Source organism: Culex pipiens, chromosome 3, assembly GCF_016801865.2.
Source record: "Culex pipiens pallens isolate TS chromosome 3, TS_CPP_V2, whole genome shotgun sequence".
NCBI classification, from domain to species: Eukaryota; Metazoa; Arthropoda; class Insecta; order Diptera; family Culicidae; genus Culex; species Culex pipiens.
Window position 1 is genome coordinate 6316884 of NC_068939.1, and position 16952 is coordinate 6333835.

Consider the following 16952-nt stretch of genomic DNA (forward strand, 5'->3'; position numbering starts at 1 on the left):
TATTTTTTTAATTGAAAGCTAATTATTTTGAATGAGTTAGTAGTATTTCGTATTGTATCGTAAAGTTTCCAATTCATCGGACGATGAGATTATCTACGATTCTCAACCTTGGAAGATAGTTGTTTTGGAATATTTACTTTTGATAATTAAAAGTCCAACAAAAACATTATTGATCTTACAGCTAGTTGCTGAGACTAGTTTGTATTTTGTAAATTTTGTTTTTGTTTTTGTTTGTAGTTTAGCACTCATTTTTCAAATAACGAGGTCTCAGAAACTATTGGTGGAAATTTTAGCAAAATTCTCTCTTATTATTAAAAATTGTCTCAAAATTATAAAATCAAGCCAATAATAAGAAAATGTTCAAAATAAGTGTTTTGAATTACTCTCTTGTCAAGCACAATAATTTTAGAATTAAGAAATAATAAATTAATAATAAATACTATTTGTGTATCGGCGGTAAAAAAAAATAAAAAAAATAAAAAAAAAACAAAAAAATAAAAATTAAACAGGTAAAATAGAATATTAAATTTCAAAAATCAAAAAATAATGTAAAACAAATAATGAAGTTGACTAGACCAATCACCTTGACTCCATCCATCCATCTAATAACCATGTTTCTTCGAGGGTTAATCCCCAAAGTAGCGCAGCTGCTATCAAAACTGCTCGTAAATCAATCTTAATTTCGATAATTAAAATGATTTTCATTTTCTGTCCGGCACGTCTTCCTCCGTTCTCCTTCTTAGCCCTCACAAAACGATCAAATTTTCTTCTCTATCCCAAGTGGAAAATTATAGCCTCCCGCTCCTCTCACCTTCCCAACCCCACTGGAAAATTTTGCGCCAATTACCCGCTTGCGCGGTCGCGGCCCCACTCCAATTCATAGAATCGGTTCACGGTTAGTGCGATTTATCAAATTTGAGCTCTTGTTCGCGCGCCCTTCGCCGACGCCGTCACGCCGGTTGGGTGCAAATCTCGGGCAGGTCATCGAACGGATTGGACCGACGACGACGACGTCGGGGATAATGATAATCGCGGGCATTAGTCGTTGGTAATAGTTTTTCTCCCCCCAAACCCTCTCTCCCTTCAGTCAGGCTAGTGGTTTTAATGATGAAAAATTATGTGCCACAGTTTTCCCGCCTTCCTGCCGGGGAGGGGGGAAGAAAGAGCTTTCACCTTCTGTAATGGAGAAGCTGCGCCGCGCAGTATCGAAGATATACCATTCGAAGCTATCCCTAATGGCGGAGGCAGTTCAGTGGGGCAAACAGCTCGGGTGTTCGTAATTGGTTTTAACACCCGCGCAGCGTTGAAGCGGTCGTGTCAAGCGGTTGGATTAAAGGACGAAAATAGGTACTGGGTGAAAGGTGACCGTTCTACAGACGATCGCTCATTTAGTGCACAACTTAATCTGAGATTTGAGTGACCCAGTTATAAGGGTTAGGAACGAAATCGGCTTCCATGTTAAAATGACTATCGTTCACAAAAAGATGCTTTAATTCTCGAAAAAAATAAATCACATCATGTGCACCGCTCGCCAACAGCCACTAACTATAAAGCTGCCAATTAAGCCATCCGTAATCTTATAATTGCCCTGCCCATTAAAACCTCTCAACCTCAACGAGATGCACGATATTAAGAACGACTCTAGTGTGTGGACGTCCGGGGATCAGAACCCATCTGTAACGGTATCAAGCAGAGATCTTCAAAGGTCTTTCCCGGGAAAATGACGGGGAAGAGGTCCCCCCGCTCTCAACAGTCAATAATCACTGAATTTAGTATGAGCACCCTCGAGGGAGGGGGGCCGGCCGCCACGTTGCCACCATCAATTATAACACACAAGCCCACTTGACAAACCCTCGGAACCACCCACTTTTTGCCACCCTGGACGGGACAGTTTTCTGTTTGTTTGTAGAGAGTGAGTGGAAGAGGAAGTGTGTGTGTGTAACGTACGCTAATTAAACAAGAGCTTTTAGCCTACTGCAGTACAAAGAAGTCGTCATGACCTCCCAAGGAAGTAGTCACAGTGAGAGTGCTTGAAGGCTCGAGGCCTTCCTGCTGGGTTGGGTAGCCCGAGCAGAAAAAATCAACTGCTTAGAAATAATTTTCTTATAAGCACGACTTTCAATTAAAATTGTGCATTTTGATTTATAAAATTTACAATTAATTATTGAAAATTATCTCTTAAATATTTTTACATTTCATGTTTAAAATACTAACAAAACCACAAATAATAAGAAAAATGGGTCATTTTCCGCCAACTTAAACGAAATCGGAAAGAAAAATTGCCCCGAACCATTTTCAATTTCAATCTAGCTCCAATTTGCGATATCTCGTGACGGTGATATGGTAAAACCCATGTTTTTCAGAGATTTTAGCTCGAAACCGTAAATAGATAGAAATTTGGTGTTAGAGGCACTTTTGTGTAAAATGGGACGGATTGGATTGGTGGCGTACACAAAATTCCGCAAAGATGATCAATTCGATGTTTTATCTGAAAAAATGGGAAAATCACACCGTTCTTCAAAAAATCATAATATTGTGATATTTAGTGAAGAATGCATGCACATCTTTTTTTTTACTTTTCTCTGCAACTTTGTAGAACATTGGTACATTCCAAAAAAATAATCATGCAAAGTTAAAAAAACATAAAATTTCAAAATGATTTTTTTGTCCCTAACAAGTTTCTAAAGTAAAAATTACATGTCTGAGATTCGAAAAGGACAATAAATTTTCCATAAAATGACATGGCTCTCATTTTTCTACAGTTCAGTAACAGTAAATGGAAGCGATTTTTAAATCTATGTTTTTACTTTTTTCCTGATGAAAAATACATATTTTGCGGAATTCTGAAATCGGACATCTAATTTTACACTAAAGTCTTTTTGACACCACATTTGTATCTCTTAATGGTTTTGAGCTAGTAAAAATAGATAAAAGTGTCTTAGCAAAATCTAGAAAAATTATATCCATCCACCAATATCGAAAAAAACATAAGAAAAAAATAAAAAAAAATAGATTCTTTAAAAAAATATTACTTTCTAAAGCTATGAAAGGTTTCCGATTCGATAAAAATAAAAGAATCCTCAAAAAATAGTTTTTTAGAAAGCTTATGTCTGCAAAACAACTGTACTGGCATATAATGTATTAAAACGACACCTTTTTCCGGAAATTTAAAAACCATGGCAAGCAATTCAAAATTTTCTTCATTGCCCCTAAAATTTTGAATTTTGAAGAATACGTGAATTTGTCCTCATTTTTCATAATAAACTAAACATTTTAGTACCTTTTCAAAAATACGTAGTTTTGCGGAAATTTTTCATGTATCTAAAAACATTATTATTACTTTCGAAAAATAAAATAAATTTCCGATTTTTGAAAATAGTATGCATAAACTAAAATATTCAGTACTTTTCAAAAAATACGCAGTTTCGTATTTATTTAGATTTTTCAAAAAAGTATTGTTATTTTGGAAATTTATGACTAATTTCTGATGGTTTAATACACATCCATATTTCAAAAAAATCAAATTTTCAGTACTTGTACAAAAGTGCGTAGTTTTGTGAAAATTTTGAGTATTTTTAAAAACATATTAATACCTTTGAAATGTATGAAAATTTTTAGATCCTTTGGAAGCCATATTGCATTAACTAAAATTTTGAGATTTTTTGCAAAAATACGTATTTGAGCAATTCTCTACGAAATTGTTTTTTTTTTAATTTTATTTTTGTATTTTTTTAATTCGGCTGAAACTTTTTTGGTGCCTTCGGTATGCCCAAAGAAGCCATTTTGCATCATTAGTTTGTCCATATTATTTTCCATACAAATATGGCAGCTGCCCAAACAAAAATTATAATCAAAATTCAAGAATCTGTATCTTGTGAAAGAATTATTTGATCGAGTTGGTATCTTCGACAAAGTTGTAGGTATGGATAAGGACTACACTGAAAAAAACTTATACAGGGTTAAATTTTTTTGGTGATTTTTAATTTCACTCTTTGTCGCTCAAAATTGATTTGCAAAAAAACACAATTTTTATTTTCTGATATGTTTTAGAACGGGCAAAAAAACCTTGACCGAGTTATGAATTTTTGAATCTACACTGATTTAAAAAAAAAATCGAAATATTGTTCGACAACATTTTTCAACTTCATTTTTTGATGTAAAATCGAATTTGAAATCAAAAAGTACTTTAGTGAAATTTCGATAAAGTGCACCGTTTTCAAGTTGAAGCCATTTTAAGTATTTTTTTTACTGTTATTAATTTTTTAAAAATAGTACCCATGTTTGCCCACTTTACAAAAACATATGTTTTTTGAACTTTGTTGATACGACTCTTAGTTGCTGAGATATTGCAAAGATGCAAAGATTTACGAAAACATTATTTTCATTTTTCAATCAAGACTGACATTTCAAAAGGGCGTAATATTTTAACTTTTTTTCGTGAAAAATTTATGAAATAAATTTAATAATACCAGATGTTTTTAGGCCTGTTTTCCATTTTTTTGTTGAAGCCTGTTTTCCTTATAAGATTGTTTGCTTAAATTGATTAAAATGTTTTTTATGTGCCTGATTCAATCTAGATCCAAATTAAAAAAAAATATTTTGTTTAATTTCAATTTCAAACCAAATTCAAACTAAATCATTGAATGTTTTTCTCGGGTCAACTGCTTAGATCCCAAAACCAATGAGGTACCCCACAGTAGTTTCCCGACCACGACCCGGACCCATTCCCTGCCCAGGTGAGCCCCGTTCCTTTCTCCAGTTGTGAGGCGCGCGTATTCGCAGAAATCCCTCATCCCATAAAAAGTCTTAATCTGAAAGTTTTGCTTTTAATTTACTGTAAATTAAAAGCCATGCCTTTCCGTTGATCCCGTTGCTGCTGCTGCTGCTCCTTCTGGTGCTGTGCGGTGCCCTTGGGTTCAGTATGTTTTTATTACTTTCACGACCAGCAAACCGCAAAGCGACGACTTTAAGACGACTGTGCGCGACCAAGTCAGTGAGTCAGGTTTGTCTGGCTGCGGGCTTTGGGTGCGCTGGAAATTAATTAGAATAAATTCCGCCGACTTTGGGGGGGAGGGAGAGGTGGGGGTAAGGCTCTTTCTTCGACTCTTTGAAGAAGGCTTCAGGGAGAGTACGGTTCGCTTACGGTTAATGTGGATCAGTGTAAGCCTGCTTGCGCACATGAAGAAATGGTACGTCAATGACTAGTTTAGTACTTTGTTCCAGAGCAATCTCGCGTAATGGAGTTGAGCGCCTGATGAGCTTTATTTTAAGCACTTAAATTGTCATTAACGATTTAAGCTTCAGATTTGATTCTTAATTTCCGCGCTATTTCGCGACCTCCCGGAAATGACCTGATTACCAATATGTGGTCCGATCTTCCGCCGGTACGATTGTAATTTTTCACGTCCATCGCCGCTCTTCATAGAACGGAACCAAGTTGTAAAACAGCCATTAAAAAGCGAACAAAAAAAAAGTCCATTCTCGATTTCCTTCTGCAAACAGTCGTCGTGCCGCGGCGGCGGCGGCGGCGGCGGCGGCGTTGAAACAGGTCTTTTGACGGCCATTAACCACCTCATCATCGTGATCGGTGTCTTCTGCTCACGTGTCGGAAGTTTCGATAATAGGGTTGGCCAACTCTCGGCCCAAACCGTCGTCGGTTCGCGTGACGGGGCGTATGTGTATAATTGCTGGTGTCTGTCCAAAGGGGGAGGGAAGCTACTCCAGCACCATCGGCGAACAAGTTTTAAACAAGTCCAATTTGCTGAAAACTAGAGTCCATCCTCTGGCGGGTTTCTTCCTGTTTCTTCGTATTCAGCTATAAAATATGGTTCCACGGAGAGACGATGGGTTGACCGGATGGTGGTGGTTTGTAGGTCCAAGTTAAGACGCCTTCGATAGCAGTGTTGGGAAAAGCTATGTGAAATTCTTATCAATTAAAGAATCGCTAATCGATTTTCTTGGAATCATAATTCCTGGATTTGTCACAATTTTCAGGGGACATGGGAAATTCTCCAAGGTGTACATTTCAGTTTAAAATGATTTAACAAATTTTCCCACCCCTGCCTCCTCAATTCGAGAAATGATGGATAATGATGTTGTAATAAGCTCATAGAAGCCGATACTGAAGTCCGGCGGTGGTGGTCCCACAGCTGACTTTGCTGGCTGGCAAACTGCCACCCCGAGGGCCGATTGGACCGCAAGGCAGATGGTGCGGTTGGTGTGGCGAAAGAAAAAAACACTTGTCATCATCAAACCACGAAAGCTTAAAACTCAACTGGGTTGGGTTGGCGGTCCGAGTGGTGAGAAGTCGTTATTATGATTATTAATTGCTTTCCAGGCACGTATGAGGTCCTCCACTCCAGCTTCCAGCAGAGAGGTGGCACGACTTTTGGAGCACTTTCACGCCACGCCAGGACTTGTCAACTCTTTGGGGTTCGGTTCGGATGGCAATATAGTCATAGAGAGCTGAGAGCAGATCAGTCCATCAATTAATCATCCCCTGGGAGGGGCACGCGACAATGACGTAGTTTGAAATGTGATCCCTGTTCCAGGGTGTCAGCCATGACACTAGTTTGGATTTGCCTTGTAATTTAGATTCGTGGCATACAAGAGTATTATTTAGTGACAACATTTCAACTGTAATGGGTTTTGAACTCAATCCGGTTTCCTCGAAAATCCACAAACATTTCGTTAATACTGCGCATTCATTTTGAATCTAGTTAAAAAGCAGCACATGCTGCAACCACGCAATAATTCGCAATTATAATTAAACATTGCAATTTTCAGCGTGCAAAATTCCACCTTCCACCCAAACTAAAACCACATTTTGCGACATTTACATCGAAATTCTTGACCGACCAACACAAAAACCATCGCTCTCCAAATTCTTCTGTATACATTCATAAACGCCGCTAATGAAGCCCAATTGCACACCCCCAACTCCATCTACACCCCCACACTGGCCAATTTCCAGTTTGATATTTAATGAGCATAAATTGATTGAATAATAATAATAATTACGTGAGAGAGTGGAGGCTCACATGTTTTGGAGCATTCATTCGCTATTTTTGGAGGCCGCATATTGGCTCACCCAAAACGCCCCCAAACGAAAGCCATTACCGTGCTGAATGGAGCCGGCGCGAAAAACGAGAGCAATTATTTGCTCTTGCTTAATTTGAGCAAAAAAGTTGGAGGCAAGATGTGTGCAAAAACAATGTTGGTGATCACTTTTTGTTTCTGACGGATAATTGAACTTATTTTATTGATAAAAATTACCTCAAATCTCATTGTATATTACGAACTGAACAAAGCTTTTATAAACTTTAAAAAATATATGGATTTTATAAAAAAAAAGCTAAATAATGTTTTTTTTTTCTTTTTGTTTCACGTTTATATCTTAGCTGTGAAGCAAATAATTTACACTTTTAACAATTCTCATTAAGTGTCTCAATTGGACTGAAATAGAAAATATAATTTAAAAAATCCTTGCAATGTTAAACGAATTTGCACAACATTTTAGGAAAAAAGCCATTACCAACATTTAATTATGCTTTATTTTGTTTTTAAATTAAGAAAATGATTTCAGTTCAAGCTTTATTGCTAAGGAAAAAAGTCTAGATCGTTATGTTACATACATGACTATGGCAAAGACAATTTTTAGTTAATTATTAAAAGATCAGAAATATCATATCATGAACCATACAGTTAGATACCCGGTTATTCTAAGATTACCATTAATTGTATGCTTATTATATATTTTTGTAACATTTTTATTTAATTTTTGAACAAATTTTATAATTTAGGTCACTCTTGGACAACTCAATCGTAATAACTTGCTCCAACCCTTCTTGGATTTCTGTGAAACTTAGTTCTCAAAACTCTGAAAGTAGAGCGTCCTAACTTGCGAAAATATTAGGCCAATAACATTTTATGTTATTTAAAACAAGATTTGTTATTCGTTGTTATGATGTTTTTGTTATTGGATTGTTATTGGAATAACAGATAAATAACATTTTTAGTTATTCTTCGAACAATTTTTTTTATTATTTTTGTTATTTTAACAACTAATCCGATCATCCCAATAACAGTTGGAGGTATTCTTCCATAACAAAAAATGTTATTCCAAAGTTGTTTTGGCTTTAAACCATTATCAGACCAATAACAAATTTTGTTATGATAACATAAACTGTTATCAAACTTTTATGCAAAAATGGATTTGTCAAGAAGATTCCATAACACTTTCTGTTATTTTAACAGTATTTGTTATTGAAATGGCATAAATTTTGTTTTTACCGTCTGCCCGGGCGAGGTTACAAAATTCCCGGGAAACGGGAAATTTCAAGAAATTTCCGGGATTTTTTTTTCGAAACTGTTCTTATCCTGGTTCTGGTCAATATTTTGCAACAAAATGTAAAGAATAACAACTTAAATGGGCAAAGTAAGTGTGAGGATAAATTAATGCCTTGACTGCTTGTCTTGCACAACTTTAAGACAATATTTAAAATTTCTAAATTTATAAGATGTTCTTCAATTAGTACAAAATATCAATAAAAAAAATATAAGTATTTTTTTATTGAGGCAAATATTATTTTTATAATCACAGTGCTTGGACAGTGAGTAAGAATAATCAATACTGGAGCGAGTTTTTGAAATATGTTTGCATTTTTTGGCACCTTTTTAATAATACGAAGTAGTTTTTAATGATTTTTTAATGTTTCAGCCTAATAAATCACTTCGGTTAAAATATTTTTCATAGCAAAAAAAGGTTTTTAGTTGATTAATATTTAAACCTCTTTACAACAAACCTCTTGCCTAACAAATAAACAGGATCTATTCCCAGTTGTGAAATAAATATCATCTGGAATTACCTTGACACGAATTTATTTCAGATGAACTGATAAGTTCTATAAGAACAGTAAATTGAATGGAATAAAACAGTTTGGTTCTTCCATTATATTTTTTTGCTAATTTAATTTTATAAATGTCCAAAAAGTTAAGAAAATATATACTTCCGCATGAATTTCAGGAATTCCCGGGAAATTTACGAATTTCCCGGGAAACGGGAAATATATATTTTTTCGGGAAATCCCGGGAATTTTTTTCCTGGACGGGAAATTGGACGCTCTACCTGCAAAAGATATCAATTTGTGCCGAAAAGACTTTAATTCAAAAATGAACGCCCGATTTGAAGCCGAAAAAACGCATTTTTATCAACAAAAAAAAAGTTAAAATAGTTTTAAAATCACTACCATTTTTAATGAGATTTAAAAAAGTAATTACTTATATAAAAAAAAATTCTTGTATATTTTCCCACGATTGAATTTCCCTTTCATCCAGGGAGAAAACCTTTTAACATTGCTCATCCTTACCTGCGACATTCACCCGATCCAATCGCGTCTAATATCAGCTCTAATGAGTTGTCATAAAACGCCATGAGTCAGCCGTGTGAGCAGCCAAAGGTGTTAAAATCCGCCACATAAAACACTAAACTAAGCAGCACAAACGTTTCGACCATTTAGCCAAAATGATGGCTATATCCAGCCGCTGCTGCCTAGTCGTGTGTGCACCTGCGCAGCAACTATGATCTGTAAGATCTGACTTTGCGGTTAAGCGACAACACCTGTGCAGTGAGCCACCACCATAAAAAAACCCAGCAACCTTCATTTCTGTCGCCATTTGGGAACCCACAAAACACCTACTCCAACGACGACCCTGGCCAATGAACGAAAGTGAATCTGAAGAAATACACGGCGTAGCAGTTTGTACGGCATTCCATCAGTCTTAGGTCTCACTGCATGCTGTGTCCTCCCCTCGGCATCGTGCCGAAATGCCCCAAGTATTTTAAAACTATACGCAAACCCGGACCATAGTTGAACTCGACTTTCGCAACGTCGTCGCGGCGTCTTGGCGGGAAATCGCGCAGGAAATAGGTGTAAAATATATGCAAATATATGTGTGTGTGTGTGTGTGTGTGTGTGTGTGTGTGTGTGTGTGTGTGTGTGTGTGTGTGTGTGTGTGTGTGTGATTTAGTTAGCATAAATATGCCCCCTCGACGACGACTGAGGCTAGCGACTGAGGTCGCCGAGGCTGTTTCGTGAGGCCTAAGAAAGCTTGTTGTTTGCTCAGGAGGCAGCATTGATGGAATCGAGCATAAGATTTCACGCTGGTGACGGCGCTGGGACTGGGGGCGGAAATGGTACTCGCGCGCCACCACTACTACAGGGGGGGATGGGAGAGGAGAAGGAGATTCAACTTGACAGCAGGGGCAATGGCGCATAGTAATTTGGTGGGCACCCCTAATCAGATGGACCGGGTGAGCACTGATAAAAAGTGTGACAAATTTTCTTTTCGTGATTTTTTTAATTTTAAATATTTGATTTGGATGCAACTTTGTCCATGCACTTTGTCTATGTAAAAAGAAGTCATTTTTACCAATAGTTTTTTCTTCCAAGTCTCAATAAAATTTTGAGGCCTAGTCATACAAAATGGGTATGTAAATGTATGAAATTCTGTATCTTGTGAAGGAAATTTCTGAATTAATCAGCAAATTTGTAGGTTCCAATTTTATTTTATCTAAAAATTGAATTCTCAAAATACTTATTTTTCAATTTTGAAATTTTGTAATATGTGTTAGTGAACTTTTGAGAAACTTTGCGTGATGGTGCAAAATCTGGATAAAAAGATATGTTTTTTCAATCGTGTTTTTTGGAAAATATCAAAAATCAGCACAAAAAATATCAAAAATATTTGTTTAAAGCTAAATCGAATTTGCAATCTTAAAGTACCTTACATTTTTTTAAATGAATGTACCGTTCTCAAGTTATAGCCACAGTATTTATTTTCGTTTTTGCATTTTAAAATACTTCTTAAAGAAATACACCTCCGAAAAAATATTTTTGAAATGCTGAGAAAATTTCCCATATTTTTTGTGTGAAATTTTGAAAATCGGGAAATATGTTTCTGAGATACAGCCTCACAAAGAATTCGAATCGATTAAAATGAATTCTTTGAATGTCATCTAATTAGCCTGTAATTTTCAACACTGACGATATCTCGGAAACTATTGATCCGATTTTCCATGTTAAAAATTAACAATAATATTGAAATGAAGTTTTAATTTTGAAAAGATCTGAAAGTAGATATTATTTCATATTTCGTAATTAAGGCCATATTATAAAATATTTGAAATATTTCTATTGAAAAGGTCAGAAAATTTCGCAAAAATATCGTAATATAAAGTAAATAGAATATTAGGATTTCTTTCCGTGTACTTTTTTTTCTGAAAAGTCCTGATCATAACCTACATCAAATCGGTCAAAAAATCCCTACAGAAATTCATGGATTTTCGAAAGAACCCATTTTGTATGACCAGCCCCCAAAATTTTTATGGAAAAACTAATGATGCAAAATGACTTCTTTTTACAATGTGTTATCCAAATCAAAAAATACGAAGAAAATTCAAGTAGAAATCGTAGAGAACCACTCAGACGTTTTTATATTTCCTGGATTATGTGATTTTTATAAATGTTTTTGAAATACTACGTGATGTGGAATATGAAACCAAATATAATTTTTTTAAAATTAATGTAATTATAATTGTCAAACAAAATTGAAATCTAAATTTTGGGTATGATTCAGAACATGAAATATGCAACTTATTAGTAATTTTCCACCAAACGGCAAAAATCAATTTGGCAGTAATGCCAATTTTATGAAATAATGAAGTTTTACATTACATAATTAAAATTTTACTACAAGTTCTTTTGTAAAATTGAATTCAGAATCGAAAAATACGTTTGCACAAAATTTGTTCCACCAAAGTTTGATTTTTGCGAAAATTTTCGAACTTTTGCTCATGCCTGAATAAGTCGATAGGTTCCAAAAAGTTCCAATAAATTTGTCCAAAAAACTTTAAATATTGGACGTGTAGTTGCTGAAATACAGTCACAAAAATCAAAATAGCAGGTAAAATGGCATATTTGGCACTCATCATTCAAAAATCGAACCTCTCAGAAAACAATTGACTCGATTTCTAACTCTAAAAACGAAATTTACGTGAAATTGTCGGGTCTTTCTGATATATTATCAAAATATTGAATTGGAGACTTACATTTGAAAAGGGCTTTTATTTTTTGCGTTTACGGATCACTTAATTAAAAAGCCAATCGGGTCCAATTGGATAGGGCTAAAAATGTTTACCTTTACAATTGTTAGTCTTTAAATTAAACAACAGTTATAATTGTACGGAAAATATTAATTCAATTGAGGCAGACAAAATTATTATCGCATTAGGGTTACGTCCTAGAGCATTTGTGTCTTATGCAAAGTTTCTTAGGAAAGTTAGGACTACATTTTGGTAATTAGGCCTCTTAGACAAAAATTTTATCGAGTGTTTTTATTTTTACCCTATTTAGGTGTCATTTTGAACAACTTCTTTTCTAAGAAAAAGTTTACTTCTAATTTTTGTGATTTTCATTTTTTTTTTTTGTAAAGTTACACATTTTCAGAAAAGATGTACCCCTTCCCAGATGCAATATTACCATGATTTTTTAATAAGTGCATTACTTTTGTTTAGCTTAGTATTTGGCCTATTCTACCATTTCCTATCATTATCATTTGTCTTTTAAATATATTCATGTTTTAACAGTTACTTTTTCAGTTTTTGCTTGTTTTTCACATTTGCTAAAATATCATTACCATTTAAATTGTGAAAAAAAATGTGTAGACGCACAATCTAGTACATTATAAAAATTACAACTTACTTCTTTTACTTAAAATATTTATTTTAAATAAAAAACTGAAACGAAATATATTAAAGAAATAAAAAGGTCGATAACACGACAATCACGTCCGGAAGATTTTCTCATGTGATTTTTTGTCATAAAAAAATGTCTTACTTACTTGCCAATACTGTGACATGCGAAATAACTAAGAAATTACGCAAATATTTTGTTATTCAATTTTAAATTGAGATAGGGATTAAACATCGAAACTTAAAAAAAAAGAAATTTGGCACAGTGCCCAAAGCAAAGCAAAATAAGAATACTAACTGCCTCGAATTAAGCGATAAGTATGGTAATCCAAGCGATTTGTTCCACCCGAACCCCTCACTTTCCGCCAATTCTTGGGCAGCACAAAAACAGCGTTTCCAGCACACTGTGTGGTGTTAAGTGTCCATAAAATTATTCCGAAAACTGCCTTCACTTCCTCGTCTTTTTTCTTGGGCAGAGCAGCTGCTTGCCCTTTGGTGTTGTTTAGTTAAATTAAATCAATTTTATTGGCTTTCTCCGATTTGCGGCTGGCGAGACACTTTCGGTCAATCTGTTTGTTGTGTTGGAAGCTCTTTTTCCCGGAAATTGTCCGTCAATTTTGAAGCAGCAGCACTTTTGCTTTCGTTTCCTTGACCAACGTGAAATTCCTTACTCTTTGGGAGAGGTGGACGAAAAAATCACCGAACAAGATGATGAAGTTTAACGAGCGCGCTCATACTCATTAGGTTTATTATTTTCTCGGCACTTTTTTGCAGATTGACCAGTTTTCATCACCTGGGGAGATTCCTGAGCTGCAAAAAAAATAAGAGCGACGATGGTCACCCGGACAACACGGCAACTGAATTAAGGTGAGAATTCAATTAGCTGGCTGCTTTTTTATTCATTCAACTTAACGTTGGACACGCTTGCTTTTTTGCCTTCAAAGTGAAAAGTTTGTCGTTGGCTGTGTCGCGTCTCCAAACAGTGGCGGAAGTCGTAAAGACCAACTTTTGAGACCTCCGCTAATGTTTGCGCGTGCGATTCTGACTAAAATTTAAGCTGACCAATAATAAAGTATGGGGCGAGAAAAAAGACGGTGTCGTAAAAACGAGACTAATTAAAAAAGCAAACATTCTCTATCTTTTAAGTCTTTGGGTGAAAGTAGTGTTGGGAGTCCCTCTAAAAACAGTATAAAGACAAACTATCGGAACTGTAAATCAACTCGCGAATTATATCCCCGGGAAGATCGCGACCAAAGACACAGAAGCTTGCAGAGGCAATTATTTTTAAGTTTGGTTTTTTTCACCGTTTGACACGTTTTTAATGGCTTCGATGGATTGCTATCGAAAACAGCAGGAGGTAATTTTTGGAATGAGAGCTGAGATAGTCGCAAAGTGCTCTAAAATTTGTCGGGGATATCACCTTGGAAAGATTTTCTCATGAGATTTTTTTAACAACTTGGATTTAACAAAACTTGAAAAATTTGTTCTTTTAACAGAAAAATGTGCAACAATTCCCATGGATTTGCGTCATTGCAATAATTGCTTCATTATTATCCGATACTGTCACATGTGAAATACGTCCACATGGATCAAACAGATTTCTTTAGGTTATACCGTTTCAATTGAAGCAATTAACCCTATGACGCACTTAACGTTCTCGTGGGAAAGTTCTAAATTCTTCAACATTGTATTCAAACCCGAATACGTGGCCTAAGGATTCTTTGTTGTCAATCAAATTTTTCATGCAACGAATCTTCTTCCAACCGCAAAGTTATTGGCACAACTTTCATTACTGTTCGCAACGATGACCATCTCGGACGTAGTAGGCCGACTCTGGGCACGCTGCAAGCGACGATTCCGCGCCCACTGGGCGGAGCTGACCAGGAAGTTCAACTACCGCTCGGAGTTCTTCTTCGGCATGGACTACTTGATGGCCATCGGTGGGCTGAGGTTCGAGCCAAAAATCGGAGCCTCGCCGATCTGGTGGAAACTGTACCGACTGTCGATGCCGTTGATTGCGGTTTTGATGACGTGGAAATTGGCGCGGAATGTGGCGCAGGAAAAGAGTCTGGATCGGGTCCTGAACAGCTTGCAGCTGGCAATAGGAACTATCGTGATACTGATGCGGGGTGTGCTCGTTGTGCGGTGTTACGATGCTCTGAGCAGAGTTCGCGAGTACACCAACAGACGGGATTTTGGCAAGGATCTGGAATGTTCGCTCCGGATTCGTGCCGATGCGTTTTACACTGTTCGACGATTGGTGGTAATCCTGGCTTCTGGACAGTTCTTTGGAACAATCGCATTGGCTACGCAGAACATGGCCGACCACGACACTTTCGGGTTGCCGTTCGATCTCCGGAACACAAGTGTTTTGCTGCAAACTGTCCTTCAGAAGCTCTACAGCCTGTCGTTTCTTGGAATTACCTACACCTCCCTGGTGGGTAACATGGCGGTCTACATGGTACTGAAGGGACTGTTGACCGAGCTGACCATTGTTGCAAAGTGCTTCGAAGGAATCATGGATCGGACTAATCAGCGAGTTGCTGTCAAAATGGATGGAATCGCTGGAAACTCCGAACACTTGCGTCTCACCGAGCGAGAATACTACTGGACATGTCTATCGGAGGAGTTCCAGAAGTGCATCCAGCTACACCAGAAATTGCTCAACTGTCTGAACGTTGCAAAGCCATGGCTCAACGCTACACTGCTGACCGTGTACTATTCGACCATGCTGAATATCACTTGTGGAATTGTCTACCTGCTGTCCACGGAATCATCCCAGATGGGAATCTACTCAATACAGATCTTCTACTACATCGGAATGCTCATCTTCGAATGCTACGTCCTGTCGTATCTCGTGAGCAAGCTAACCGAAGTGGTAACTGCTTCAAACCTCCACCCAGCTCCAATTCCTGATTGCACCCCTTTCTTGCATTCCAGAAAAAATCCATCGGCTTAACGGTGTACTCGCTTCCGTGGCCGGCGGACTTTGTGTTTGAGCCAAGATTTGCGGCTCAGTACCGTTCGGCGGTCGCCACAATCCTGGTGATACTCGCAACCTCGCAGCAGCCGCTCCGACTGAACTGCTTCGGATTCTTCGAGTTTACGCTGGAGCAGTTTGCCGAACTGGCCAACCAGACGTACTCGCTGGTGACGTTCTTCAGAAACTTTGTTTGAGAAGTAGGTTGTTGTTGTTAGGTCATTAGTAGAAGTGAGTTTAAACCTTGTTGATGTACTGGTTTAATCGAGGCTTTCGATATTCGAGTCAGAACTGTATTATGAATATTCACCAAAACAAGAAGATATTATTCACAAAGCCACCAATCTCAAAAACCACTTAATTAGCACAAAAGACAAGCCTGCGCCCACAATGATTAATCGAGAATTGATTGCCGATTCTACCGATCGATTACCAGCCGCGGCGCTTGAGCCTGAGATTCAGGTCAACCCCACTTCCTGGCCGCGCTGCGCGCGATTTTTCACGCAATAATGCGATTATTATCCAATTTTTCAAAGACCCCAACGTTCCGTTACAGCAGCCAATTCACACCTTTCCGTACGGGTGTGGAGATTGAAATTACATCACCACAGACCCTTCTCACCCGTGAGGTGCGATTCAAGAGATGAAACAAGAAATAGGTTCTTTCTCAGCTAAAGCTGAGAGGATCGGTTGAAGTATCTCGTTTGATGGATGACCCTTTGCCCACATCAACGGGCGGCATCTCGGCCGATACAGAAATAGCTTTGCAACAAGGGGGTCCCCCCCGAATGAGCAATCATGACAGGTTGAAGGTATCGTCAACGGACTGCATAGTGGGGACGTTTGAGTCACTGTTGGTAAAAATTGGATGCTGACCTAATAGAATTGTTGTTATTGTTGAGTCAAAGATTTAAAGTCAGTAGTCAGTAGTCAGTAGTCAGTAGTCAGTAGTCAGTAGTCAGTAGTCAGTAGTCAGTAGTCAGTAGTTAGTAGTCAGCAGTCAGTAGTCAGTAGTCAGTAGTCAGTAGTTAGTAGTCAGTAGTCAGGGGTCAGGTGTCAGGTGTCAGGAGTCAAGAGTCAATGGTCAGGAGTCATGAGTCGGGAGTCAGGAGTCAGGAGTCAGAAGTCAGAAGTCAGAAGTCAGGAGTCAGGAGTCACGAGTCACGAGAATCTAAATCTGAATCAGAATATTATTCATACCTGAAATAATAAAGAATTTAT

General features: G+C 37.2%; 2 protein-coding genes across 3 annotated transcripts in view; both read left to right on the top strand.

Moving 5' to 3' along the window:
* The window catches only part of LOC120430256 (uncharacterized), a 332478-nt gene that overhangs the window by 100049 nt on the left and 215477 nt on the right, over positions 1–16952 (top strand). For both annotated transcript variants that reach the window (XM_052710891.1, XM_052710892.1), the window contains one exon: positions 13526–13618. The gene's annotated coding sequence lies outside the window, so the exon portion shown is untranslated. The remainder of the gene's footprint in view (positions 1–13525; positions 13619–16952) is intronic.
* LOC120421745 (uncharacterized) overlaps positions 14556–16952 on the top strand; it is a 23805-nt gene continuing 21408 nt past the window's right edge. The window contains exons 1-2 of the mRNA XM_052711219.1: positions 14556–15629; positions 15692–15922. Coding sequence (XP_052567179.1) covers positions 14556–15629; positions 15692–15922 — 1305 coding nt within the window. The remainder of the gene's footprint in view (positions 15630–15691; positions 15923–16952) is intronic.